General features: G+C 40.2%; 1 protein-coding gene across 9 annotated transcripts in view; it reads left to right on the forward strand.

Annotated features, from left to right (window-relative positions):
- Positions 1–27,900, forward strand: part of AFF3 (ALF transcription elongation factor 3) — a 573,659-nt gene that overhangs the window by 465,192 nt on the left and 80,567 nt on the right. For 5 of the 9 annotated variants that reach the window (XM_070573486.1, XM_070573489.1, XM_070573492.1 and 2 more), the window contains one exon: positions 25,260–25,300. In XM_070573486.1, the coding sequence (XP_070429587.1) occupies positions 25,260–25,300 (41 nt within the window). The remainder of the gene's footprint in view (positions 1–25,259; positions 25,301–27,900) is intronic. The other 4 variants (XM_070573490.1, XM_070573494.1, XM_070573488.1 and 1 more) reach the window with 1 other exon arrangement.

The raw sequence follows: 27,900 nt of genomic DNA on the forward strand, positions 1-27,900 counted from the left end.
TGGATCATATTTCATGATGTGCATGTACCATAATTTTGTTACCCATTCTCTCTGGTGACGAGCACAAAGGTGTTTGGGGCTTTGAGCGTAGTGCTGTTGTTAACGTTCTCGTGCAGGTCTTTTGATGAGCCTACGGGAACATTTCTTTTGGGTCTCTGCCCAAGAGTAGAGATGGTGGGCCCTAGGGTACCTGTGTGTTCAACGTGAGTAGATTATCCCAAACCATTTTCCAAAATGGTCATACCACTTGACACTCCGACAGGCAATGGAAGAGAATTCCTGTTGCTCCACATCCTTACCACGTGCTTGTCTTTTTATGTTCATGAGGGTTATTGTTCTGACGGTTTCTTTTTTTGTGTTGTCTTTGTCTGATTTTGATATAAAGGCAACACTGGCTTATAAAATGAATTGAGAAGTGCTCCCCATTCTTCTCTCCTCTTGAAGAGATTGTACAAAATTAATGTTAATTCTTCTTTAAATATTTGTCAGAATTCTCCAGTGAAACCATATGGGCCTGGAGATTTTTAAAACTTACTGATTCGGTTTTCTTAGTAGTTGAAGGGCTATTCAGATTATTTGGGTAGGCCACATTGGGTATGTTGTGGTAGTATGTGCTCTTCAAGTAAGTAGCCCATCATGTCATTTAAGTTGTCATATTTATGTGTTTAGTCTTATATTCTTTTGATGTCTCGGCCTATAGGTTTATCCCCTGTTTCATTCTTTTTTTTTTTACCTTTTTTTTATTGAGGTTATATTGGTTTATAACATTGTGTAATTTCAGGTGTATGTTATTATATATCAGTTTCTATATAGACTACATCGTGCTCACCACCAATAATCTAGTTTTTATCCATCACCATGCATATGTGCCCCTTTATCCCTTTTGCCCCACCCCGACCCCCTTCCCCTCTAGTAACCACTAATCTGTTCTCCTTACCCAAGTGTTTATCTTCCACATGTGAATGCAATCAAGCAGTATTTGTCTTTCTGTGTCTGGCTAATTTTACTTAACATAATACCTCAAGGTCCATCCATGTTGTTGCAAATGGGACAATTTTATCTTTTTTTATGGCTGAGTACTATCCAATTGTATGTATATATACCACATCTTCTTTATCCATTCATCAGTTGATAGGCACTTAGGTTACTTCCTTGTCTTGCCTATTGTGAATAATGCTGCAGTGAACCTAGGGGTGTGTAAGTCTCCTTGAATTGTTGATTTAAAGTTCTTTGGATAGATACCCAGTACTGGGATCGCTGGATCATTTGGTATTTCTATTTTTATATTTTGCGGAATCTCCATACTGTTTTCATAGTGGCTGCACCAGTTTGCGTTCCCACCAGCAGTGTATGTAGGTTCCCTTTTCTCCACATCCTTTCCAACGTTTGTTGTTTTTTGTCTTGTTAATTATAGCCATTCTGACAGGTGTAAGGTGGTATCTTATTGTAGTTTTGATTTGCATTTCCCTAATAGTGATGTTGAACATCTTTTCATGTGCCTGTTGCCCATCTGTATATCTTCTTTGGAAAAATGTTCATATCCTCTGTCCATTTTTTGACCAGGTTGTTATTAGTTTTTTTGTTGTTGAGTTGTATGAGTTCTTTATATATTTTGGAAATTAACGCCTTACCAGATATGATTTGCAAATATGTTTTCCCAGTTGGTGGGTTTTCTTTTTGTTTTATTCAGGGTTTCCTTTGCCTTGCAGAAGCTTCTTAGTCTGATGTAGTCTCATTTGTTTATTTTTTCTTTTGTTTCCCTTGCCTGAGTAGACACAGTATTCGAAAAGATGCTGCTAAAACCGATATCAAAGAGTGTACTGCCTATATTTTCTAATAGGAGTTTTATGATTTCAGGTCTTACATTCAAGTATTTAATGCATTTTGAGTTAATTTTTGTGTATGAAGAAAGATAATGTCTGCTATCATTCTTTTGCACGTGGCTGTCCAGTTTTCCCAACACCATTTATTGAAGAGACTCCTTTCTCCGTTGTTTGTTCTTGGCTCCTTTGTCAAATATTAGCTGTCCATAGATGTGTGGTTTTATTTCTGGGCCTTCAGTTCTGTTCCATTGATCTGTGTGTCTATTTTTCTGCCAGTACTATGCTGTTTTCATTACTATAGCTTTGTCGTGTATTTTGAAGTCAGGGATTGTCATACCACCATCTTTCTTATTTTTTCTCAGGATTGCTTTGGCTAGTCAGAGTCTTTTGTTTATCCGTATAAATTTTAGGATTCTTTGTTCTATTTTCATGGAGAATGTCGTTGGGTTTTTGATTCTGATTGCTTGGAATCTGCAGATTGCTTTAAGTAATATGGACATTTTATGTTTATTCTTCCAATCCATAAGCATGGAATATCTTTCCATTTCTTTACATCCGCTTCAATTTCTTTCAATAATGTCTTATAGTTTTCAGTGTATAGGTCTTTCACATCCTTGGTTAAATTTATTCCTAGATATTTTATTCTTTTTGTTGCGATTGTAAATGGGATTGTATTCTTGACTTCTCTTTCTGCTAGTTTGTTATTAGTGTATAGAAATGCAAATGATTGTTGTAGGTTGATTTTGTACCCTGCAACTTTGCTGTACTTGTTGATTATTTCTAATAGTTTTCTGGAGGATTCCTTAGAGTTTTCTATATAGAGAATCATGTCGTCCACAAACAGCAAGAGTTTCACTTTTTTCTTTCCAGTTTGGATACCTTTTATTTCTTTTTCTTGCCTAATTGCTCTGTCCAAAACTTCCAGTACTATGTTGAATAAGAGTGGTGAGAGTGGACACCCATGTCTTGTTCCTGTTCCCAGAGGGATGGATTTCAGTTTTTCACCATTGAGTATGATGTTGCCTGTGGGTTTGTCATATATGGGCCATTATTGTTGAGGTACTTTCCTTCTATATCCATTTTATTGAGAGTTTTTATCATAAATGGATGTTGGATCTTGTCAAATGCTTTCTTTGCATCTATAGAGATTATCATGTGATTTTTGTTCCTCCTTTTGCTAATGTGGTATTTCACATTGATTGATTTGTGGATGTTGAACCATCTCTGCATCCCTGGTATAAATGCCCCTTGGTCATGGTGTATGATCCTTTTAATGTATTGCTGCATTCAGTTTGCCAATATTTTGTTCAGGATTTTTGCATCTATGTTCATCAGCAATATTCGTCTGTAATTTTCCTTCTTTGTGTTGTCCTTGTCTGGTTTTGGTATCAGGAATGTTGGCCTCATAGAATAAGTTAGGAAGCGTTCCATCTTATTCAATTTCTCAGAATACTTTGAGAAGGATAGATACTAACTCTCCTTTGAATGTTCAATAGAATTCTCCAGAGAAGCCTGCTAGTCCTGGACTTTTGTTTTGGGGAAGGTTTTTATTACTGTTTCAATCTCTTTACTTATGATTGGTCTATTCAGAGTCTCTAGTTCTTCTTGATTCAGTTATGGGAGGTTGTATAAGTCCAAGAATTTCCATTTCTTCCAATTTGTGGGCATACAGTTTTTCATAGTATTATCTTATAATCCTTTGTATTTCTGTAGTGTCCATTGTGATTTCTCCTCTTTCATTTCTAATTTTATTAATTTGCACTGCCTCTCTTTTTTTATTAGTGAGTCTGGCTAAGGGTTTGTCAAATTTGTTTATCTTCTCAAAGAACCAGCTGTTAGTTTCAATGATCCATTCTATTGTGTTTTTAGTCTCTATTTCTGCTCTAATTTTTTTTATTTCCCTCCTTCTGCTGACTTTTGGCTTTGTTTGTCCTTTGTCTAGTTCTGTTAGGCATAGTTTAAGATTACTTACTTGAGATTTTTCTTTTTTGTTGAGGTAGGCCTATTTTGCTGTAAATTTCCCTTTTAGTACCACTTTTGCTGTATCCCATAAGAGTTGGTAGGTTGTGTTTTCATTTTCATTCGTCTCCAGATATTTTTTTATTTCTCCTTTGATTTCTTCATTGATCCAGTGGTTTTTGAGAAGCATGTTGGTTAGTCTTCACATATTTGTGCCTCTCCCAGCTTTTTTCTTGTAGTTGATTTATGGTTTCATAGCACTGTGGTTGGAAAAGATGCTTGGTATGATTTCAATCTTCTTAAACTTACTGAGGCTTGCCTTGTTTCCCAACATATGGTCTATCTTTGAGACTGCTCCATGTGCACTTGAGAAGATTGTGTTCTGCTATTTTTGGATGGAATGTTCTATATATATCTATTAAGCCCATTTGATCTAATGTTTCGATTAAGGCCTCTGTTTCCTTGGTGACTTTCTGTCTGGATGATCTATCCATTGATGTAAGTGGGGAGTTGAGGTCCCTTACTATTATTGTGTTGCATCAATTTCTCCCTTTAGGTATGTTAATAGTTGCTTTATATACTTTGGTGCTCCTATGTTAGGTGCGTGTATATATATTCATAAGTGTTATGTCCTCTTGGTTGAGTATCCCTTTTATCATTATATACTGCCCCTCTTTGTTTCTCATTGTCTTTTTTATCTTGAAGTCTGCTTTGTCTGATATAAGTATGGCAACACTTGCTTTCCTTTGCTTGCCGTTTGCTTGGAGTATCATATTCCATCCCTTCACTCTGAGCCTATGTTTGTCTGTAGAGCTGAGATGTGTTTCCTAGAGGCAGCATATTGTTGGGTCTTGTTTTTTAATCCATCCAGCCACTCTGTGTCTTTTGATTGGAGAATTCAATCCCTTTACGTTTAGAATGATTATTGATATATGAGGGCTAAATACTGCCATTTTATTTCTTGTTTTCTGGTTGTTCTATATTTCCATTGTTTCTTTTCCCTTGTATTTCTGACTGCCATTTCAGTTTGGTGGTTTCTGTGATGGTTTTCTCAGTTTTCTCTTTATTTCTGCTTTGTAGCTCTGTTCTTATTTTTGTTTAGTGGTTACCATGAGGTTTCAATAAAACATCTCATAGATGAGATAGTCCCTTTTCTGATAGCCTCTTATCTCCATTAGCCTAAGCAGGTTCCATCCCTTTCCTCTTCCCCTTCTGAGTTATTATCGTCACAAGTTATTCTTTTTAGTGTTGTGAGTTTGTGACTAAATTGAAGGATTTATAGTTATTTTTGATGCTTTCCTTCCCTTTTTCTTTTGTGTTATAATTAAGTGTTTGCTATCTTGTTCTGAAAGAGAGTTGCAGTTTTCTGATTTTGTCTGTCTATATATCTCCTTCCTCAAAGCATTGTAAACGTCTGCCTTTTTGTTTCAATTAAGAGGGCTCCCTTCATCATTTCTTGTAAGCAAGTCTAGTGGCGATGAACTCCCTCAGCTTTTGTTTATCTGGAACACGTTTATTTCTCCATCATATCTGAAGGATAGTTTTGCTGGATAGAGTATTCTTGGCTGAAAGTTTCTGTCTTTCAGTATTTTGAATATATAATTCCATTCTCTCCTAGCCTGTAAGGTTTCTGCTGAGAAATCCACTGAGAGCCTGATATGGGTTCTGCCTTGCTGCCCTTAATATTTTTTCTTTGTCATTGAATTTTGCCAGTTTTACTATTATATCCCTTGGAGACAGTCTTTTTGCATTGATATAATTAGGAGTTCTTTTGACTTAATATACTTCTATGTCCAGTTTCTTCCTCAGATTTGAGGAGTTCTCAGTTATTATTTCTTTGAATAAGTTCTCTGCTCCTTTCTCCCTCCCTTCTCCCTCTGGAATATCTATAATTCTTATATTGCTTCTCCTGAGTTGGATATTTCTTGAAGAATTTTCTTCATTTTTTAAAAAATTTTAGTTCTCCTCCTTCACTTGAAGCATGTCTATATTTCTGTCCTCTACTTCACTAATTCTATCCTCCATAATGTCAGCTCTATTTTTTATGGTTTCTAGATTTTTTTGATCATTAATTGTATTCTTCATATCTAGAATTTCTGTTTGGTTTTTTTTAGAGCTTCAATCTCTTTGGTGAAGTATTCCTTCTGCTTATTGATTTTATTCCTTATTTCACTGGACCATCTTTCTGAGTTTTCTTGTAACTCATTGAGTTTCTTTATGACAACTATTTTGAATTCTCTGTGATTTAGATTGTAAACTTCTGTGACTTCAGGATTGGTTTCTAGAGACTTTCATTTTCCTTCTCCTCTGAAGTATTACTGTAGTTCTTCATGGTGTTTGATGAATTGATCCCTTACCAGTGCATTTGTGGTAGTACCAGATTGCAGTTTCCACCTGCTACCACTGGGAGGGGGGCTGTGTTTTCTGATCTTGCCCTGTCTGCTGTAGTTGTGCCAGTAGGGCTGCTCTGCATTTGCGCAGGCTGGCCACAGCCACTCAGCAGGTTGCACTCACAGGGGTGGGGTCTCTGCACTCAACAGGTGGGTCACGCACTGCAGGTGGGGCCTCTATGCTCTGCAGGCAGATCACTGTCATGCAAGAGGAGCCTGCTGTACTCAGGCTACACTGGGTGGGAGGGGCACTTTCTTTCACACAGGCCCGTGCTGCACTGGTACTCATGGGTGATTAGGCTAACCTGCAGCACTAGGCAGGAGGGGTGCCTATGCAGGGGCTGAGCAGCCATCACTCAGTGGGGAGCATTCCCACAGGCAGGGCCACCACGGCGCAGTTGGTGTTCCTGTGGGTCAGGCTACCACTCCAAAAACGTTTGCACATGAGCTGGGCTGCCCTCTCCTCCACCTACAGTTGCACAGGGCCACTGTGTAAGGATCTGAAACCTGGACCACTACTTCCAGGGACAAGGAGGGATACACTCACCTAATTCTACCACTTCCTGGAGATCCAGTCCACCCACCTTCAGATGTGTGGCTGCGTGGATCTCTCAGGCATCCTGTTGTGCTGTGTAGAGAAGGCTCTGTTGGTTAATGAATGTCTGTTTAGTTGTAACTTAGAGGGGAGAGACAAAGGGAACGACTCACTCTTCCATGATGTTGGTGTCACTCTCCTCCCCTCTTTCATTCTTGATACCGATCTTCTTTATTTTTGTCTATGTCAGTCTTGCTAGAGGTTTATCAATTTTATTGATCTTTTCAAATAACTAGCTTTTATATTTTTTTAAGATTTTATTTTTTTCCTTTTTCTCCCCAAAGCCCCCCAGTACATAGTTACATATTCTTAGTTCTGGCTTCTTCTAGTTGTGGCATGTGGGATGCCACCTCAGCATGGCTTGATGAGTGGTGCCATGTCCATGCCCAGGATCCGAACCGGCGAAACCCTGGGCCGCCACAGCGGAGTACCCAAACTTAACCACTTGGCCACAAGGCCGGCCCCTAAATAACTAGCTTTTTGTTCTATCAATATTCTCTATCAATTTTTCTGTTTTCAATTTCATTGGTTTCTTATCTTTATTGTTTCCCTCCTTCCGCTTGCTTTGGGTTCATTTTGTTCTTCTTTTCTTAGTTTCTTGAGGAAGCCTGGTCCATTGATTTGAGACTTGTCTGCTTTTATAATACAAGCATTTGGTGCTATACATCTCACTCTCAGCACTGCTGTAGATGCATCCAACAAATTTTGACATGTTGTGTTTTCACTGTCATTCAGTTCTGGGAGACTTCCTTTTTGATGCATCGATTATTTAGAAGTGTGTTATTTCATTTCCAAATGTTTGAAGATTTCCTGTAATCTTACTTTTATTGCTTTCTAGTTCAGTTCCATTGTGGTCAAAGAACACATTTTATGTGATTTCAATTCTTGTCAATTTGTTGAATATTTTTTATGGTCTCTATTGGTATATGTTTTATGGGCACTTCAACGAATGTGCTTTCTGCTGATGCTGTGTGGAGTGTTCTATAAATGTCAATTAGATCCTGTTGGTTGATGATGCTGTTGAGTTATTCTGTCAAGTTATTCTGTCAAAAAGTCCTGCTGACTTTTTGTCTAGTTGCTCTATCAATTGTTGGGAGAGAAGTGTTGGAGTCTCTGACTATAACTGTGGATTTGTCTATTTCTCTTTTCCATTTTATAAGTTTTTGCGTCACATATTTTACAACTCTGTTATTTGGTGCACAGTCTTTAGGATTGCTATGTCATTTGGTAGATTGACCCTTTTATCATTATGCAATGTTCCACTCTCTCTCTGGTAATTTTCTTTGCTCTGATGTCTACTTTATCTGATATCAATACAGCCACTGCTGCATTCTTTTGATTAATGTTTGCATAATGTAACTTTTTGCATTCTTTTACTTTCAACCTATCTCTATTGTTATATTTGAAGTAAGTTTCTTATAGACAGAGTATAGTTGTCATATCTTTTATCCACTTTGCCAGTTTCTGTCTTTCAATTGATACATTTGACCATTTATATTTAGTGTAATTATTGATACATTAGGGCTTAAGTCTGCCACTTTATTTTTTGTATTCTGTTTGTTCTCTTTTTCATTTTTCTATTTTCTTTTTCCTGACTTCCTGTAGGTTCCTTGAACATTTTGTAGAATTCCATTTTTATTTATCTATAGTATTTTTGAGTGTGTATAGCTTTTTAGTGGCTCTTCTAGGTATTACACTATATATACATAACTTAGTTCACTGGTGATGGCATTTTACAAGTTTTCTCCCTTAATATCCAATAATTACCTCCATCACAGAATTGATAATATATGGATAATATGGGATTTCATTTTCTATCTTCCTGCCTTCTTGAGTGAGCAACCTGAATCTTATTCTACTCCTTATTCATCTTTATTCCCCTAGTATACCATGGCTGACTGGCATTTAGGATGAAAGCCTCCTCTTCCCATAACCAGATCCACCCAACTACCTTTATCTTCATCCATCCTCTCCTTCCCCTCCTGTTACAGAAGAGCACTGCCTTCCTCTTTTCAAAAGTCTGTCCCATTTCTTCTCAGTTACTCAGGAACTTGTTCCTTTGACTCCTTTCTGCCCCACCTCCCCCACCCCCCACCACCACTCTCCACCAGAACTATTCTTTAGGTCACCAGTGACCTCCACAGAGCCAAATGTACTGGGCTGTTTTCAGTCTCTTGTGTTACCAGAGGACTTACAGCATTGAACACTATTGATCACCCCTCTTTTCTTGAGGTGTATGACCACACTCTCCTGGTTTCTTTCCTGCCCCCTGGCCATTTCTTCTCAGGTTCTTTTGGTGACTGTTCCTCCTCAACCCAATCTTAAATGTTGGAGTCTTTCAGCATTTATTCCTGATTTCTCTTATCCACTTCCTCCCTCCCTCTCTCTCTCCCTCTCCCTCTCTCTCTTTCTCTTTTTTTTTCTCTCTCTCTCTCCCTTTCTCTCTCTTTCTCTCGGCAATATCATCCATTCCCATGACCTTCAACTTTTATATGCCTACAATTTCTAAAGTTCAGAACTCTCTTTTAAACTGCAGACCTACTTGACTTTTCTACTTGAATGTCTCACAAGACTTTCGAATTCAGTTTGTGCCAAACTGGTCTTTGCCACCCCTTATCCACCCACACACAAATATGTTCCTGTTATGATTGTTTCCATTTCTAAAAGTGACACTTCCAGATATGCACTTGTTCAATCCTAGAACATTGGGCTCATCCTTGATGACTCCCTGTTCCTCACTTAAAAGTTTTATGTCTAAGTCTTACAAATTCAACCTCCAAAATTAAATGTTAGTCCATCCACCTCTTTCCATTCTACTAGGCTAGATCAGTCTCGTAGACACTAGCATATTTCTGTTCCTCCCCTTCTATAATACAACCTCCTCACAGTGATCCTTTTAAAAATATAAATCATATCAAGTCATTCCTTGTTCTAAAATCTTAAATAGGTTTCCCTTCCCACTTGGGATAAAATCCAGAGCCCATAGCATGACTGACACTACCCTTCACAGTCTAACTTCACCAACTTCTTTCCCTTCACGTCACATTGAGCTCTTTCATGGCACTTTAGTCACCTGGGCCCTCTTTCAGCTCCTCCAACAAGCCATGGTTAGCTGCCTCATGGCCTCCATAGGCCTCTACTCTTTCATTTTTTGCCTGGCTAACACCGGCTCATCTTGGAAGTGCAGCGTAACTTTCACTTCCTCACCAAGCCTCTCCCTATCCAAGATGGACCCCCAGTTAGTCCTCCTCACAATTACCTTAATATTTCTTAAGTCTTGTCATCATTTTAGCTATGTGTTATGTTTATTTTTTAAAATATCTAACTCTATCAATTAGACTGGAAGTTTCCTAGGGCAGGGACTGTGTCTGGAACACTAGAGGTGCTAAATACTTGCCAAATGGATGCATGAATCAATGCATGATGTTGAGTTGAATTGGGAGTATTTCCTACTATCCATTGTCCGGTATCAAAGATGACTTTTGCTCTACCTTTATTTATTTACTGAACACTATGATTTTTCAGTTTAGTCTTATCCAAAGATCAAAGGTGTTGACAGAAAAGACAAAAACAAAAGACCCAAGATCATAAATTGGCTGTAGATTAATGCATAAATAATCTACCTGTTTAGGATAAAAGCATCTATCTTATCTTCATGGAAATGTCTATAGCTACTTCTTAAATATGCCTCATGCCAAGCTATATTGATGTTATAAATTTTCAGAAGTTATCTTAAACAGAAGCCTCCAAAACCACAGTCTTCCCTTTGCAGGATAGCAGAATTTTGGCTGTAACCTCTAGAGCCGGGATTGTGACAGGGTTTACCTAGGAAGCTTGGAGCTATAATTGAAATGGAAGCATATTCTCACGTTTGCTCCTATAATTTTCATACTTGATGAGATTTAAACTGGAAATAGGACAAACGATATGAGAATCAGTTTTCTTGTTTGTCTGGGTAAATGAAGGATACATGTAGCAATTTGTTTGATCTTCTTTTCTGTGACTCTTGGTTTTAACAATTCCAAAGACCAGTGTTTCCGTGGAAGAATGTGAAGAAATTAGAAGATTTAAGACAAAATTATTCCTGAAGGTACTAAGTACTAAGGCAATTTTTAAATGGGTTTGTAAGAGAGAGATGAATTATGTTGCATGTCTTCCCATTTAGTAAAAAGAGGGACTCTGCCTCTCAATTCAGGATAAGCTTGGGAGATTGGACACAGTAAATACCTCGATGAAATTGTTATAGTGAAGGCATGAGGAGGGGAACACATGATTAAGACTTTCAGGAAGGAGCAGCCTTGCTGCTAGTGTCAACTGCACAGTGTGTTTCGGAGATGACAAATATATAAGCTCAGGGAAAGTAAGGGAGCAGGGATCCAAAATGAATCGCTACGTGTGTGCCTGCAGCTTCCAGTAATTACATTATCCACACATATTAGGCAGTCTTTTCATTTTAATTACATAAGTGCATTTTTCTCTTTAAATGAGCATGGTTTCTCCACTTAAACTGACAATTTTAATTTTACAGGCAGTGATCATTGGATATAATCTGTAGAGGGAAATTTTCCTACTGGCATAATTTACTTCTCACAATGAAGAAAAGTTACCTTTTAATCCCCAATCAATATTTGGAGAGCACACAATTAATTTAATAGATATCTAGGTAGTTAACATAGATCTTCAAGTTAAAGAGTCAATTCTTTTCTTATTTTTAATGCATGGCGTGCTAGTCCTGTCTCTCAGAAAGAATGTCAGTCCTGAGAATGAATCTAAAGCCCCACTGCACCAGGATGTCAAGATTATAGGTGAGATTGCTCTGAGTGCTGAATTGCAGTTCCCATTGCTTCTTGTTACCTTTGGTTTCCTAGGGAAAAGCACAAGAAATATGCCCATCTCAACTTTCCACTCTTTACCGTAGTGGTCGCTGGATAACTGACATCAGTTTGGGGTGTAATATTAAATGCAGATTGCCAGTTGCATGGGCTCTGTTCATTTTTTCCCCTGTTCCTTTTTAATATGACAATTGCATAACAGAGAGCAGAGCTTTTAAAAAGAACCTCTGAAGCCATTGGCAGAGCGAGTCAATCAGGGACCAAATGAATTAGCTGAATGATATGCAGACGTGGAATAAAAACATAGGAGGTTTTGCAGCCCAACTCCGCTTCCCTGGGTGCATTTTTCTTCTCAGGATCCGCTTGGTTGATGCTGAAGTTCTTGGCCTGAGAAAATTTATTACCCACAGAGTCAATCTGCATCCAGGCGGCCAAGTCTGAATAAATAGAGTCATTGTGCTTGTCTGGGATTTGTGGCCAGAGTTCATCCAGTCAGCTTGACATTCACATCCCAGGAGATTCATAAAAGCCAACACCCTGGTATGTGCTCTTGAGTCCTGCCAAAATTGTGTAGAATTATATAAACAGGAGTTGAAGCAGTAATCAGGACCAGGTTTGAGGGGCAGGGCTCCAGAATCAAGCTTCTCCTACGTTAGAAATGAACTGTATCATAGATGTTATTCATAGCCAGACAAGAGCCAAAAAAGTCATTCTGAGAATAATCCTGAATTCCTACTAAGCGCCAACATCATGCAAGTTGCTGGCTTGTTGGTCTTGATGAATTACACATTAATAATATTCATTATGATGATTTAACCTCAAAAATTTTAAGTAAATCGTAAATGCCAGGAAATGCCCTGCCCTCAATGACTACACAAAAAAAGTATACATTAAATATACTAAACCCAATAGCAAAACAGAAAAAAAGAAAAGTAGTTTGTTTGTTTTCATTTTTAGTCTTGCATTAATGTTGTACCTAAGCTAAATACCCAATTTAATCGTACTGACGAATTAGTTTCTTTTTAATACAGAAACAAAACACTGGCTCTGAAAGCCACTGCCTCTCAGGTTTTTGTTGTCTGCATATGAAGGAATCTTGTATTCAAACCTTCAGTGAAACTCAGATGTTCAGCAGGAGGTTTTTGTTTGTTTAATAGTCCTAAAACTTTGTGAGATAATCATATTTTATAAATAAAATGTTACTGTCACCAGAAGCAAATGCAGAATTCTTTTAAGATGACCAATTTTATTATATCATGCTACTCTTCATAAACATTTATGAAAAGAACAAGCATAGGTAAAGATAACCAAAAATGTCTTTTTCATATTAATGAAGTGGAATTTCCGAAAGCAAGTGGTCAGGCAACTTAAATATCACTGAGCACAGAAGAACAAAGGTCCACAACCCTGTTTCCTAAAATATTTTCTCAGACCTCCTCTGGGGACCCGATTGAGATTTGTGTAGGTTTAGTTGTGTCCAACCAGCCTGGACCATAGGATGTATGGATTCTGGAAAATGGGAAAATTATATAAAAATTAAAAGATTGGGCCAGCCCCAGTGGCTTAGTGGTTAAGTTCCATTTGCTCCTCTTCGGCTCCCCGGGTTCAGTTCCGGGCCATGGACCTGCACCACTCGTCTGTCAGTGGCCACACTGTGCTGGGAGCCCACATACAAAAAGAGGAAGATTGACAGTGGATGTTAGCTCAGGGCAAGTCTTCCTCAGCAAAAAAAAAACAAAAAATAATAATAATTAAAAGATCCATTGAATTTGGGCAAACATACAATTAACACAAAAATGGAGAATCATTGCTTTGCTAAGTTGACGAAATCGTGGAGGGAGCTACATTTTTTAAACTAAGCCACGTTTTTGTTAATAGTGGATATCAGTTCCGCCAAAATAGACTCTCCGTTCGGAGAACAGAAGAAAGGCCATACATCATTAGTTGATGGGCATGCCCTTCTCAAACACAGCTGCCAGCAGGTCTGCTGGCTGGCAGAGGAAGTGGAATTCTCCGTCCAGAGGACACTGCTATTTAACTCAGAGGAATGGCCCTTTATCCTGTGAGTTTAATGGGTTTTTTTCTTCAATAGCTTTTTCAGAAGTGTAACCATTCAGGAGTGGATGCTCCTTGGAGTGGATGCTATCACTCATAGCCAGGTGTGGGTGGTTTCATATAGTAAAGATTTACCCACAGTCATTCAGGTGTTTGGTCTAGATACGCACTCGGAAAGTTTTGTTTTTGTTTGTGTTTTTCCACATCTTCTCCGAGTGGGGCTGGTTATCTCATAAGCCCAGCTTTCCTCAGGAGACTCTCTTCGCGCATTGTTTCTACGTGGAGCATAATCATTTGTGGGAATTCAATGCCTCTTGGCACTTCCAAGTTCCATCCTGACCAGATCTGTAGCCAACAGGTTGTGCTGAGTGAAAAAAGACCACCTTTAAGAAGCAGACCAGACATCTCCTGAAATGTCAGCCCCTCAGACGTGGTCCTCTCCACCCTAGAAAAGTGAGAGAGAACGAGTCGGCCAGAATATATCTCTGGGAGGTCTGCTTGAGCATGTCTCTGGGTACCTCTCGTTCCAACCTGGACTTCATTCTTAAAAGTCCAGGGCACTTCAAGGAAGAGTATGTGGTTACAACGTATTGTATTTGAAAACACTTTCACATATAAACCATAAAGAAGTGGTCCCTTGAGAGGTGAAAATCCTATACCAATAATAACATAATCGAATTCGTTCAGCTTTGTCTTCTGTTATATCATTGATTTGCAAAAGGGCAATTATGAGAATCTTTCATAACTGTTACAGACCTATTTTTACCTTCAAACATTACTATTTTGTCTGAGTAAAAACAACATCTAAGTGAAACATAAAGCCAGGCTTAGATTTTGGTTCTTCAAACACAGGTTGTATTTTTAACAAAACTATCAAAACATTTATGTTACTTTCACCTTGTCTTTATACAAGAACAGAGCAACGTTTGTATCCACAGCTTAGGCCCCAGTTGGATCATAATAATCAACCACCTACCAAGGCCAGCAGAAAGTGAATGGGATGCCACTAAGCATCATATTGCTGTAATGTAAGGATTTTGTTAAAAGCTCCAAAAGATATTTGGCAAACGCAACAAAGTGAGAAGTGCCTAAACCCAGTATCCTCCCATTGTGCTAAAGATGAGATTATGCATGGGCTGTCACCATCTTGGCTGTGCTCAAGGTCTAGCCTGCACTGAAATTGCTCTGTGAGATGAGTTCCGGGAGCGTGCAGGTGACCAAAGCCCTGATGAACAGGCCACAAAGCTGTAACAGAACCTGCAAGACGTAGATCGCATCACCTGCCACACTCCACATTTAACCTTCCACTCCCAAGAACCAGGACTTTAAATCCGCATGCGACCTGTAGAGTATCTCCAAGGAGCACAGCCGTCACTAGCTGTGCTGGTGATTCTTGTTTGTTTGCTTTCACTTTGAAATTGTAGGTGCTAGACAAGTATGCACACATGCAGGCACTCTCACACACTCACATGGAAAGCACTCTTGTCTTGCCAATGCCCTATCCCCAAATCCAAATGTTTCTGTCACTCTCACAATTCTGAGAATTGACAGCCAAGCTTGGATCTTTCACCACCATCCAGCAGCACCAGCGGATTTTCCCCATTGGCCCGATGAATCCTCACTGATCTTTGTACCTACTCAGACCTGACCCAGGCAGGCACTTCCTTTATATATGTAGCCTTGTCGTGGTGAGCCCTGGAGATAAAAAGAATTCTTCTCTAGGAGTTTCTGGCAAGCTCTGAGATAAACAATATGCTTCTACCTGGCAACCTCCTGAAGAAAAGAGGTTAGTCTCAGAAACCTGAAACCCTCGCATCTCCTTTGCAAACACCTCTTTTCGAGATGACTCTTCTGCCGCCTCTTCACTGGCATCCCCAGAGAAAGCTTGCCCCTGTGTCTGTTAGCATCCAGTCAGTGTCCCGCCAGTGCTCTTCACTCTGAGACTGGCAGAATTCAAAATTCTTCTGGTCCCCTGCCCTTCACTTTCTGCACCAGACAGCCCACTGTGAGGCCAGGGCAGGACTGGGGTGTTGGGGTGTTCTGTGGTGCCTTGCTGGCCTGATTCCATTATTTACCAGCTCTGTGGCCATGAGCAAGTCAACTTTATTGAACGTCTGTTTCAATATCTTAATGTACCTGGAAAAAGTACTAAAGTAGGTTAATAGAAAATATCTTATATTAATGTAAATATATATTATACAAATATATATTCATGTAAAACTAGTAAAGTATACATTTTAACATCCTCCCCACTCCCTCCTCCTGTTCCCCTTACCTTCTCCTCAAGAATGTTCTTTATTTGCACTGCTGGAACTTTTTTTTAAATACTTTATTAAGTAATAGAAGGAGAGGAGTACAGGAAGAAGCCAAGAAAATTGATTTATATAAGAAAAGGCAAGGAGCTAATCATGGAAGAATAGATCTGGAAGGTGGGAGGGGGAGGTGAGAATGGTGGACTGGAGTTTTACGGGAGAGAGTGAGGAGGAGGGAAGGAGGCAGAGAGAGAAGAAGAAGAGAGACAGAGCAAATGCCACAAGGTGTGGGACTTAGAAAAGATGGGTAAGAAGGTTCTGAAGGAGCTTTACATGGTGTTACAGTCTATCCTCTTGTCAAGAGTCTTTGATACTTTATTTTTCAAGACTTTCATAGCATTTTTGTGTTTCTTTCCAAAGCAACACCATGCTCAGACTGGCCCCAAGACAGCCCTGATTTATTTGGGTTACATGTAAAATAGAGACAGATTCACACCGAATTGCTAATGGTAGCTATCACCCTAGTGGTGAAATGGAGGTTGTTCTTTGTTTTTGTTTTTTTGTTTTGTTTTGTTTTTTATTTGTTATATGTGCTAATTTTTTTCTACAAGGAACACATTCCATTTGGACAATTGAAAATTATAATAAAAATTGGGGGCCTAGAATTTAAACTTACACCCCTGATTATGTATCACATGCATACAATGAAGATGAGCTTGGAAATGTGATGGTTTTTGGCTAGATGTTATATATTGTTATTTACATAACTCTAACATCTCTCTCCCAAAGCAACTTAAATATTTGAGGATGTAGGTAACAAGAGAACCAAGCCCATAATTAATGGAGATTGAGTTTTGTGAACATGTTCTTTAGGACACAATATTTATGTTTGGAACAGAAGGTTAGAGACTGGTAGCTTGCCACCTGTCCAGTGGGGTCACAAATAGTCCTTTATTTAGTACCTGAGAGAAGCTTTTGCTGAAAAACACCAAAAGGAAAAAAATCAATTTCTTATAACGGAAAACAGTTTCATAGAGAGTGCCATTCTGGTTTTTAACAAAATAATAGTTCAGCAAAGATTTCTCAGATCCTTTTACCTAAAAGGGAAATTGATAATGATGTCTGTTTAAAAGCCAAATACTGCCTGTTCATTCCTTAAAAAAAAAAAAAAAAGGAATAGTTGTTTTGCAATTGTACTAACAGAAGCCAGAATAAACTTTACGATCTATGGTGAAGACTAAAGCCCAGTTGCCAATTTTGTGCTCTCATCCTCTGACACGAAATGTTTTTGGAATGATCAAATTCAATGAACAAATGAGATACAGGCCAACCTGTCATCCCTCAGGGGCTCAGGAGAGGCACCATTATGGCTTGCTCATCTGATCAAGCACATTTATTTGTGTTCCCTGTGCTATTGGTTAGACCTTATACTAAGGATTGTTCAATAATCTAACCAGTACACACTTCCCTGGTAAGTGTCCAGTTGCCCAGGTGGAAGCAGCTACTTGCCATAGGACAGTGATGCCACATCTCTTGAACCACAAGTTGCTCCCTATGACCTGGCCTGGGGCCGATGTCACCCAACTTACTTCTACACCCCCCCCCTTGTGGCGAACCCTAATAGTTTCACGCATGGCTATGAGTCTTCCCACCAACCTCCTCCTATTCAAACTGACCTCTTACCTCTCCCACACCAGCCTCCCTGCCTCACAGATGCCCTTCTGGGATCCACGGGGACCCTCTGCGCCATAATGTTGCCCTCATGGCAGTCAGTATGGCCCACTATCCAGGGTGCCTTATATCTTCCAGGCCCTCAGTAGAGCCCCAGCCCCTCTGGAAAGAGTCCGATGTCAGTCACCGTGAACAGGGACAGCCCCCGTGGCATATGCTCTTATTGTCCCCACACCTTGCCCTTCCTTCTCCTAACTCCCAGCAGCTGCCCTAAGTTTTCATTTGTGATGGCAAAAGCTTCCTGGGCCTGGAAGCAGAGGGCCACCCAGTGGGTGTCGGAAATTGTTCGTAGTGTATCTCTAGTGAGTAAAGCGTCCTGGAACAGCTCAATGAAAACAAGCGTGCCTCTCTCAATACCTCTCGGAAGGTTTGAATTGCCAAATTAGGACTGTCACTGACAGTTCGGCCTCAAACAAGGCTCCCAAATCAGTCAGCTGGTAACAGGATCCAAATTATGAGATAATGTTGTCCAGACAAACTTCATCTGGTGTTGCCTGCCAGCCCTAATCAGCATGTTCCATAAGTTGTCACAGGTGCTCAATAAATGTTTGTTATTGTCTTTATCTTATTTCTGGTAGACATAAACAAATCTAAGCAATCTAGTGTGGAAAAAAAAAACTAGTCAAACTCTCTCCAAAGAGAATAGTGTATCCTAGTTTTTAAAGAAGGTAAAATAGAGAAAAAAGATACAGCTAAGAAAAAAAAATGTATTTCAACAAACCTGTTAGATTGGAGCCGTGGCAAATAGTGGTCGTTTGTCATCCTCAGAAGTGACCTGCTCACACCCTACCTGTGAACCACACTACAGGTGTGGTCGGCCAGCAGAAAGCTCTCTCTGGTGGAGGGAGGACGAGCTGGGCTCTCTACCGTCAGTGAGCTTCAAGGCACTAGAGGACAGGGCTAAAATTCTCCTGAAGCAGATGGCAAACTCCTCAAAAAATAAAAGAACCCAGTGCTAACCCGTGTTCTAGACTAGGAGTTCAGAGAGGAAGGTCAACAGAAGCTTGAGTGGTCAAGGAACACTTATAAAAAGGATGAGCTGGACCTCAGATTACACGCAGAATCTAAACAGAGGGAGGAGCAGCTGGAAAGAAAACAGGCCAACGACGTAAAGAGACACCAAGGATGGGGATGGTTTGTCCACTGCTGACCCCATTCAGCTGTTTGCTGTCTTCATTGACAAGTTCCTCTTCCTTGAAATTCTATCTTCTCATCCTGATCTTATTTATCTTTGTGCCAAGTAGTCTTTATTAGAACAGGCATACATCCCAGTGTGCCTGGAGAAACAGGGTTTTATCCTGTTGTTCTCGACTCCCATCTGGTTAGCATCTCCTTTCACTCTCAAAAATATTCTTTCTTGGATGATGAATTATATCGTCATCTCTGACTCTGCCTGACCTCTGTAGAGAACAGGATAAGGTCAAAGTCTACTGAACAAAATGCTTCCTACAGAGCATTTCTAGGAATCTGAAAATGCAAAGTACTCATTATTACAAAGGAAAAAATAGAGGAGAGAGTAAGACTCTTTCCTTTGTCTTGCAGATATTACTAGACGGGTTGAAAAACACCAAATGAAACCTCACAACATAAAAAGTTAAGAGGCTCATCAACCAGGACTAAAATGAAAAGCAACTGCATAAAAGTTACGTTAACAAAACATAAAATGTGTTAATAGATATAGGAGGAAATTACACAGTGAAATAAATTAATAAATACACGTGTCAACTTGAAGAAGAGTGGCAGGAAAAAAGTAAGGGCTTACCAGAGAGAATTCCTATAAAGATATGTGATTCGATCTAAATTTCACAGCATGCTTCAGTAACAGCAAAACACAAATGAACTAAGATGCGCTGTGATGCATTTATTCAGGTGGTTGAATGTGGATGCAATGTCCTAACACAGGTGAAGCAAAATGATTAAAATCGCGGCTGTAGAGGTCCCGCCTTTATTGTCCGTGTAATAAACCTGAATATCAAAGATGGAGGTATCTCATGTGTGGAATGGAGAAACAAAGACGTCATGTAACCAGTTGAATCCTAAATCTCTTTCTCTTAGAATCACAGCAAAATGTAGATCCAGAAAATTTAACCTCTCTCTCCTTTTTATGACTATTATTTGCCAAAAATATATTGCTGTTTTGCACTTAATTGGCATTTAAACAGCTTCAGTCTCATGGATCCAACTATCTACTCGACGTCTTCACTTGAACATCCCAGAAAGGACTTGAACTTCACATACCCCAAGGAAAACTCTGCCTTTGCTCCTGCTCCTGCACAGTCTAACCCCTCCCTATCAGTGGCTGTCCATCCACACCAGGTGCTCAAGCCAGAAACCTGGGACTCATTCCTGATGCCTTGCCTGGCCAGCCACCTCCAGTCAATCACTGATTCCCTCGATTCTACCTCCAAATGTAGCAGACTCTCTCCCTCTCTGGTGCTACTATGCACTTCTCTTGCCTGGGTTACTGCAACAACCTCAGACTCTGTCCCTTCCTGCCCAAATCCAGTCACCACATAGAAGCCAGAGTGACATTTGAAAAATGTAGATCATATTCCTTACTCCCTACTCTTTTTTTCCTTTAATTATAGCTTTTCCAGAAGATGCAAAGAATGTACAGGCAGGTTCCATACATCCTTCACCCAACTTTCCCTAATGTGAATCCTTCAATGACTCCTGATTACCCTGGGGATACTATCCAAAATCCTTCACATAACCTCCAAAGCCCTTGGGATGTGCCACTGTCCCCAGTGCTCACTGAGCTCCCCCACAATGACTTTCTTGTAGTTCTTCAGCTGAGCAAGGATCCAGGCCTGCCTCAGGCCTTTGCTCCCAAACTGTTTTCCCTGCCTGGAGTCCCTTCTTCCCCACCCACTCCCGTTTCTCTGATTCAACAACTCTGCTTTGTCCTTCAGTCATCAGCTGTGTTGTCTCTTAGTGAGCGTTCCTTGGCCACTGCCTCCAAATGAGAGCCCCTCCATATTCTGTGTCACAGCACCCTGTCCTCTTCAGTCATAGCCCGTGTAATCTAGAATGTTTGTGTAAGTTTAGCTTTTCTGACTCACCCCTACACCCTAAACACATTGTGACGAGGGCTTTGTCTGTTTTGACTGTCACCCAGCCCAAGCCCAGCACCTCCACATAGTAGGTCCTTCAGATTGAATCACAGAGCTGTCCACGTGCTAATTCTGTTTCTATCACGTAAAAAAGAAATTGGATCATCCTGGAGCCCCTCTGAATTTCAGCCTCTTCCCTTTGTTCCTCCCCACTCCAATATCCAGGAACTTATTTTGTGCTTGACTCAATTACAATAAGGGCACTTAATTTCCTCTTTGATTTCCTTTCAATAACAGATTGTGACTGGTAATTCATTTAGCATACACTGAGACCTGAATGTCTACTGATTGTGTTCCCAAGCACCAAGCTTGCTATAATAAAGACAGAGAAAAGATGTCACCTCTTCAAGAGAACCTGGAAAATGGTTATTTCTGGCAGAAAACTTGTCTCATAGACTTACGCTTCAGAGTCATTCGTGAATGAGTAATGAACTCAGGAAAGATCAATGAAGCATTCTCTCAACTTATTTTGCTGAGAACTGAATAAGAGGAAAGTTATGAGAGGAGATGATTTAGGAAGAGAAAAATATGGTTACTGTAGGGTACAACTCTTGAAAGAAGGAAATTGGACAATTCATCTAGTTTACTATGAGTAGTTTTTCAGGCTTCAATCATGAGTTACCTAAGTAATTTTTTTCTCTGCTATTTAATTCCAATGTTTATTTATTTTATTATTTTCCAACAGTAAAATAAAATAGTGTGTGAAAGCCAAAGTGTTTTTTTTGTTTTGTTTTGTTTTGCTAAGGAAGGTTCGCCCTGAGCTAACTTCTGTTGCCAACCTTCCTCTTTTTTTCTTGAGGAAGATTTGCCCTGAGCTAAGATCCATGCCCATCTTCCTGCACTTTATATGTGAGTCACCACCTCACCGTGGCTGACAAGTGATGTAGGTCTGCTCCCGGGATCCCAACCCACAAACCCAGGCCACCTAAGTGGAGCGCACCAAACTTAACCACTATGCCAGGGGGCTGGCCCCGAAGCCAAAGTATTTTTAAGAGAGGAGGCAGCAAAAAAAACTTTTGCTTTGGTATATGACGTACGTACAATTTTAATCTAATGCCATAAAGCGCTTTTTTTCCCCTCAAGGAATTATTTAAAACATTTGGCATATTCTCCTCTCCTTTCTTGTTAGATGATGAGTCGTTCTCTATAAAGTTTTTAATGATGTAGAATAACTACAAATTAAATAGCACAATCAAAGTCAGACATTAAAAATAGTGGTTCGGGCAGTCGATGGTACTTAGTACCAGGGTGTTAAGTGTGTGGTGACATACTTCATGTGGACAGACTGAGGAGTGAGAGTCACAGAAAGATGTTGCTTAGTAACTGATAGGATGCCAGATGTCTAAACCCAAAAGGACCTTTAGGTCCCAGCATCACATCCGTCTGCTGAAGGAAAGCAGCCCCTGCTCCGGGGTCCCACTCAGCTTGTGTTAGAGGACTTAGCCAACGTCAGTCCTGTGGAGTTATTCTCAACGGGTGATCTCACCTGGGCTGCATCACCCCAGTGATGGTCAAGCGGCTGAGTTTCTTGTTTTTTGTTTGCTTTGTCTGACTTTTGCTTTTTAAATCATCTTCTTGTGGGCTGCACATCAACAGGCACTGTATTTCCTCATCATAAGTCAGCAGGAATTATTTGGAGGTGGGAGAGAAAAGAGTCAGTAGACTTTTTAAATATTGACAGCCACGAGTAGGAGAAAATTCAGATACCGTGTTAGAGATTTCTTTTGAACTTTTAGTCACATCTCTTAGGATTTTTGTTATTCCAGGAACAGTCTGTCTCCAATACCCGCTGCTGAGATGAAGTTCAGAGACTGTACTAATGACATGCCATCTTTCCTTTAGGAGTTCAAAATACTTTTTGTATATTTAGCCCGACAGAGTCAGGAGTAGAGAGTTAAGTTCTTTTCAAGTACAGCTGCCAAAAGTGAAAGCCGTCTTGCTGAGTGATAAGAGAACCCCCTTTAGGAGACAAACCTGGGAACAATGATGGCTGCCCATCAGCTGCTGGGTGCCTTTTGTGAACATGCTCCTGGGCCGGCCCTCAGGGGGAACACAGAGAAAGGAGTGAGAGCAGAGAGAAGGAAGTACCCGTCCTCTGAGGTATGGGAGTGGGCCCCTGGTCTCCAGCCCTCCCTCAGGCTGTGCGCCTTTCCCTGCCTCAGGTGTCCTCGTCAAGAGAAAGCTCTGTAGATATTCTTCATCTCTCTCCTGAACCAAGTATGTGACACTGGAACACCAGCACATTGGGGCCTTAATTCACTGGAATCCAGTGAAGAAGGAGGTGACAGTGACCGCTTAGACTGTCCACAGAGGCCTGGACCTTGACTGGCTGGCTCCCTCATCATCCCGGTTAGAGAAGGAAAGGGTAGTTTGGAAACTGAGACGTAGGTTGAGGGCGGACTCAAGGTCCATAACAGAAATGAATGGCAAAACCACTCCCAGAATGTAAGACTCTCGATTCCCAGTTCAACAGATTTTACATTTTTTTCCTGAATCAGTGTGGTTGTCACTTGTGGAAATTGTCTAAGTTCCTCTTATCGATTTACTTTCAGTTCCTTTGCCAGGCCCAGAAGCTAATGTTCCCTGTGTTACTTCTTTCCGATCTGCCTTTTATTCCTACTTTACTGCAGTGTTTCTCCACAGAGACACCCTTGTCATTTTAAGGAGACAGTTCATTGTACAAGAGACCTTCCTGATCTTTGAAAGGCTTTGGCATCCCTGTCCCCAGGCACTAAATGCCAATAGTGATCCCCCCTCACATTGTAGCACTGAGCAACGTCCCTGCTCAATTCTAGATATCCCTGGGGTTGGGGGGAAGGGGTGGCCCAGTTGAGAACCACTTGCTAGATGCTTGGACGGGCCCTGGCTCTACCTTCTAGTGCAGTGCAATCAACACCTCTTCTCCCCTGACCACATCCCTCCTTGTCTTTAAAATTTTGCTCCAATTTCAGTGGGAAGGATTCCCTAATTGATTCATTCATTCACAGGTTACTCAGCAGATGTTTGCTGAGCACCTGCTCACAGTTGCAAGCACTGTTTGAGGAGCTGCTGGTCCACCAACCATTGATTACCACTCATATCAGCACCTCCCTAACACTGCCCTACCTTCATCTTTTTATTTGCCTGTTATTTCGTAAGAGTTCTCAAGTCATCCCTGGACCTCTATTCTGATGTTCTACCTAGGGATGGAGAATCTCCAAGACAATGACTACTTCTGCTTTTGTTTTTAACCCCCCTGGAGCCCAGTGCAATCATCTTCACATAGTAGGAATTCAGTAAGTGTTGGACTGACCAACTGATCCAAGGACATGCAACTACCACGAAGGATATATTTCATTTCTGTAAGAGGGATAATGGCTCTGATGTGTCATTTTTTTCTAATCTGAAGATTCTGTCTATTTTGTCTGCTACCTAAATTTGATGAAGAATAACACTGGAAACATTCTGGTGTCCCTGGTAAACAGTCAGCTTGACATGTGCAGTATTCAAGGTGGAAATGGACCTAGCAGTCCTTATTTCCTAGTACCCTGAGTAAGCCTCGGTCTTAGAGGCCATGCTTTGATCCCCTCCCAACTGTGACTTCTGAGACAGAGAACAGAGTGTGCCCTCTGCCTTCCAAAGTGTCAGAGTGCTCAGCGATAGAAGGCAAATGGACAACAAACAGAATAGGCAGATAAGTGGAAAGTGAGTGCGAAACTGGGAGAATCTGAGGGAGAAATGGAGGCCTTTTTCTTTTCTTTTTTCTCTTAGTTTTTGCATTATGGAAAATTTCAAACACATACAAAAATATCCAGAATAATATAATAATCTCCCAATGTGCTCATCACCAAGCTTCAAGAGTTATCAACCCAAGGCTATCTTGTTTCATTTATATGCTCACCCACTCTCCGTTCCCTCCAACTGTATTATTTTAAAACAAATCTCAACATCATATAATTGTATGCATAATATTTCAATATGAATTTCTAACAGACTCTTTAAAAAGTGCCACAATATCATTACTATGCCTAAAACAAATCAATCTCATAATATCATCACATTTCCAGTCAGTGTTCCAATTTCCAATTGTGGTGACTTTTTCAATGAATCCGAAAACTTGGTCAAAAATTACACCTTTGTTGGGAAAGAAGCAGCAAAGAAATCAAAACAGATCTTTTTTCTTACAGGAGAGTAGAATGAAGCAACGGTAAAAAACAATTTCAGGAAGTAAAAATGAAATGGCTCTGATCTTTGCCGGGTCTCCTGAGACCTGTCCAACCTCACCTGTGGCACACCTCGCACCACCCCAAAGCTTGGCCCCTGGGGGCAGGTGTGCACTGTGGCAACTTCAGTTAACCCTTCAGGAATGTTCCTTTCGCAACCTGGCACGGCTCTCTACTAGGTTGCTAGTAGTTTAATATTTGACCACATGGCAAAAAGGTATATGACACAGGTTTTTTAAAAAGTGTTGATTGAGCACATAATTTAAAAGTCAGAATATTAAATAAACATGTCTGTCCTTTCTTCCAGCAGGCAGCCCAGAGAACTGCGCTCCACGGTCTGTCTGACAGGTACATTTTGTCATTTTTATGAACTATAAATTGCTTTATGAAACATTCAGCCCTATTTATTGTGGCATATAATTCATAATCGGATTTTGTCCCTAAAGTATCTGTGAACTGGGATGTTAAACATTTTGCACGCTTGGATTTGTCACGCATGTGTGGAGTTTATTACTGCAAAAAGCGCCGTGTTGTATTTCATAGAAAGTATGAAGAACCTCTTGTTGTGCAATGAAACAAGAGACAAGAAACTTAGAGGAAAAGGCCCGAATGGCACAGTAAATTCTGCACTTTTGAATTGGTTGAGATCTAAGCTCATTTTTCAGCAATAAGCACTTCATTTATTTTGAGATGTTGTCTTCTGACTTTTTCCATATCATTTCACTGGGAGTTATCTGTCTTTTGATGAGATTCTCTTGAAATACTTTATGCGTGTAACCCAGTTCGTAGTCCTGAGTGCCTGACTTTTACTCCTTGCTTTGGCTTGTTTTTTCTGATTTGTGTTATCAAATGAGCTACAGGAACCTAACCCAGAAACACTCAAGCTGTATTTCACATCCTGCTTTGCCTAAAACGTATGAAAATAGTTGAACATGGATACATAAAGTTACCCTCTAGGACAGACTAGACCCTTTTTTGTTTTGGTTTGGTTTTGACTTTTCACATACTCAGTTTGGGGTATGTGTGTTTGTGCGCGTGTGGGTTTTAAAGCACTCTCAGGAGGTAAGGATGAAGCCCCTGTTTGTCTCCACAAGCCAGATTCTTGCAGTGTTAGAAACAGCTGGAGATGTTCCCCTCGGCTGGCGGGCAGGCACCTCAGCATTGTCTAGCCAACCTTCACTGCCCTCCCTCCCTTCCCAGTTCTTTTTTTTGTGAAATGAACAATAATTGACTGTGTAAGCTAGCTCAGTTCAGTGCTTCTCCAAGGTAAAACCTGTCACTTAGGCAAATTATCTGTGCACATGGATGAAAAGCCTTTTCTCTATGGTAGCAGGCTGAGCCTGAGCGTTTTTATTTCACTTGGAAAGCCTTCCCCATGACAGCCATGCCAGCCTGTGCGCTCTGAGAGCGGCTGCCACGTGATCTTCTTGAACTGCTTCTGGAATTTTCGCAAAAGCTGAGAGCTGTACTTCTTCTGAGTCTGTTGGTAGAAGGAGGAGAGACTCTGGATCAAAATACTTTTAAAATCTGATGCAATAATTCCTTTCCTATCCATATTTCTTTTTTCCCTTTAACTTTTCAAGGAAGCATTTCCTTCAACAACATGCTTCGAAAGCCCTAAGTTTACAATATTATGTCATTGCCAGTGGTTACAAGGTTTCTTTTGGGGGTGATGAAAACATTGTAAAATTAGATTGTGGTGATGGTTTCCCAACCCTGTAAATATACTAAACACCATTTAATTGCACACTTTAAGTGGGCAAACTTTATGGTATATAAATTATATTTCAATAAAGCTACATTTATAGACAAAAAATGTCATTATGACCTTTGGTAGAATGAATCAAAACCTATTTTAGGAAAATATGAACCCCCTTTGAAGACATGGTTGCAAATACGGAGACAAGTCATCAGACACTAGGACTGTACATTCTAAGGCTTCTTCCCAAGAGACGCATGACTGTGTCCTGGTGGAAAATGTCTATGGATTTTAATGATGGGCAACGCTATTCCCTTGACTTTCTTCTGATATTCTCTCTAAAGCCAAGTAGTTAGTTGACTAGTAAGTCAGCGTCTCAGCCCCTGTTGATTATGTAACTGCTAAGTGCAGAACACTGTGAGAAAAAAAGTCCATTCCCAACAAAAAGAGAAACAGAGGTTCCCGTTGTCACTACTTTTATGAATTTCTCTGTCTTCAAATGTAGTAGAGCATATCTCCCTTAAATCTAAGTATTTCTGTTGACAATTTGGGGAACTTGGCTGATTTCAAAGTAATGCGTTGACTTTACCTATACGTGTAGCAATGCACTTATGTAAAGCTACCTTCTCTGTGCTTTTTCCTTTCTATTTCCTCCTAATTTGGGGCCACACGAGTAATTTCCATAAGTGAGAAGCATCTGTAATCATTTGGAGATACGATTTAAAACCCTTCTTTAAAGTAAGGTCTTAAAACACCTACTGAATTAATTGGATTCATATTTTCTAGTTTCTTAAATTAGAGAACGCTAACTTGCCAAGTGATGTCCTTTTCTATCACATTACTTACTCTGTTGAATAAGCCAGTATTTTCTAGAAAATGTTCAGTGTAACTCTGGGTCAGACCACTGCATGACTTGCCTAATACTCTCTCTGTCAGAGGAACCACCGCAGGGTAGGAATGGAGTTGAGTAAAACTTGCCCCCAGATCGTGACCTTCCCAGGTGGAGACCTCACCCCGATATCTCTGGCTGGTTATAGCCTGGTATTCATCTATTATACATTCATTTACACAAACTATTCTGGTTTCCTAAACCATTTTTTTTCAGCCTATCACTACCTCCTGATATAAAATTCTACAATGATTAGATAGCACTTTCATTTTTGTCCTGGAAAAAGGAAAAGCACTTTTCAGACCTTAAAAGGTGCTTCCAGAGTTCTGCAGTTCTGGAGTGGGACAGAAAAGACCATGT

The sequence above is a fragment of the Equus przewalskii genome, chromosome 14 (assembly GCF_037783145.1).
Source record: "Equus przewalskii isolate Varuska chromosome 14, EquPr2, whole genome shotgun sequence".
NCBI lineage: Eukaryota > Metazoa > Chordata > Mammalia > Perissodactyla > Equidae > Equus > Equus przewalskii.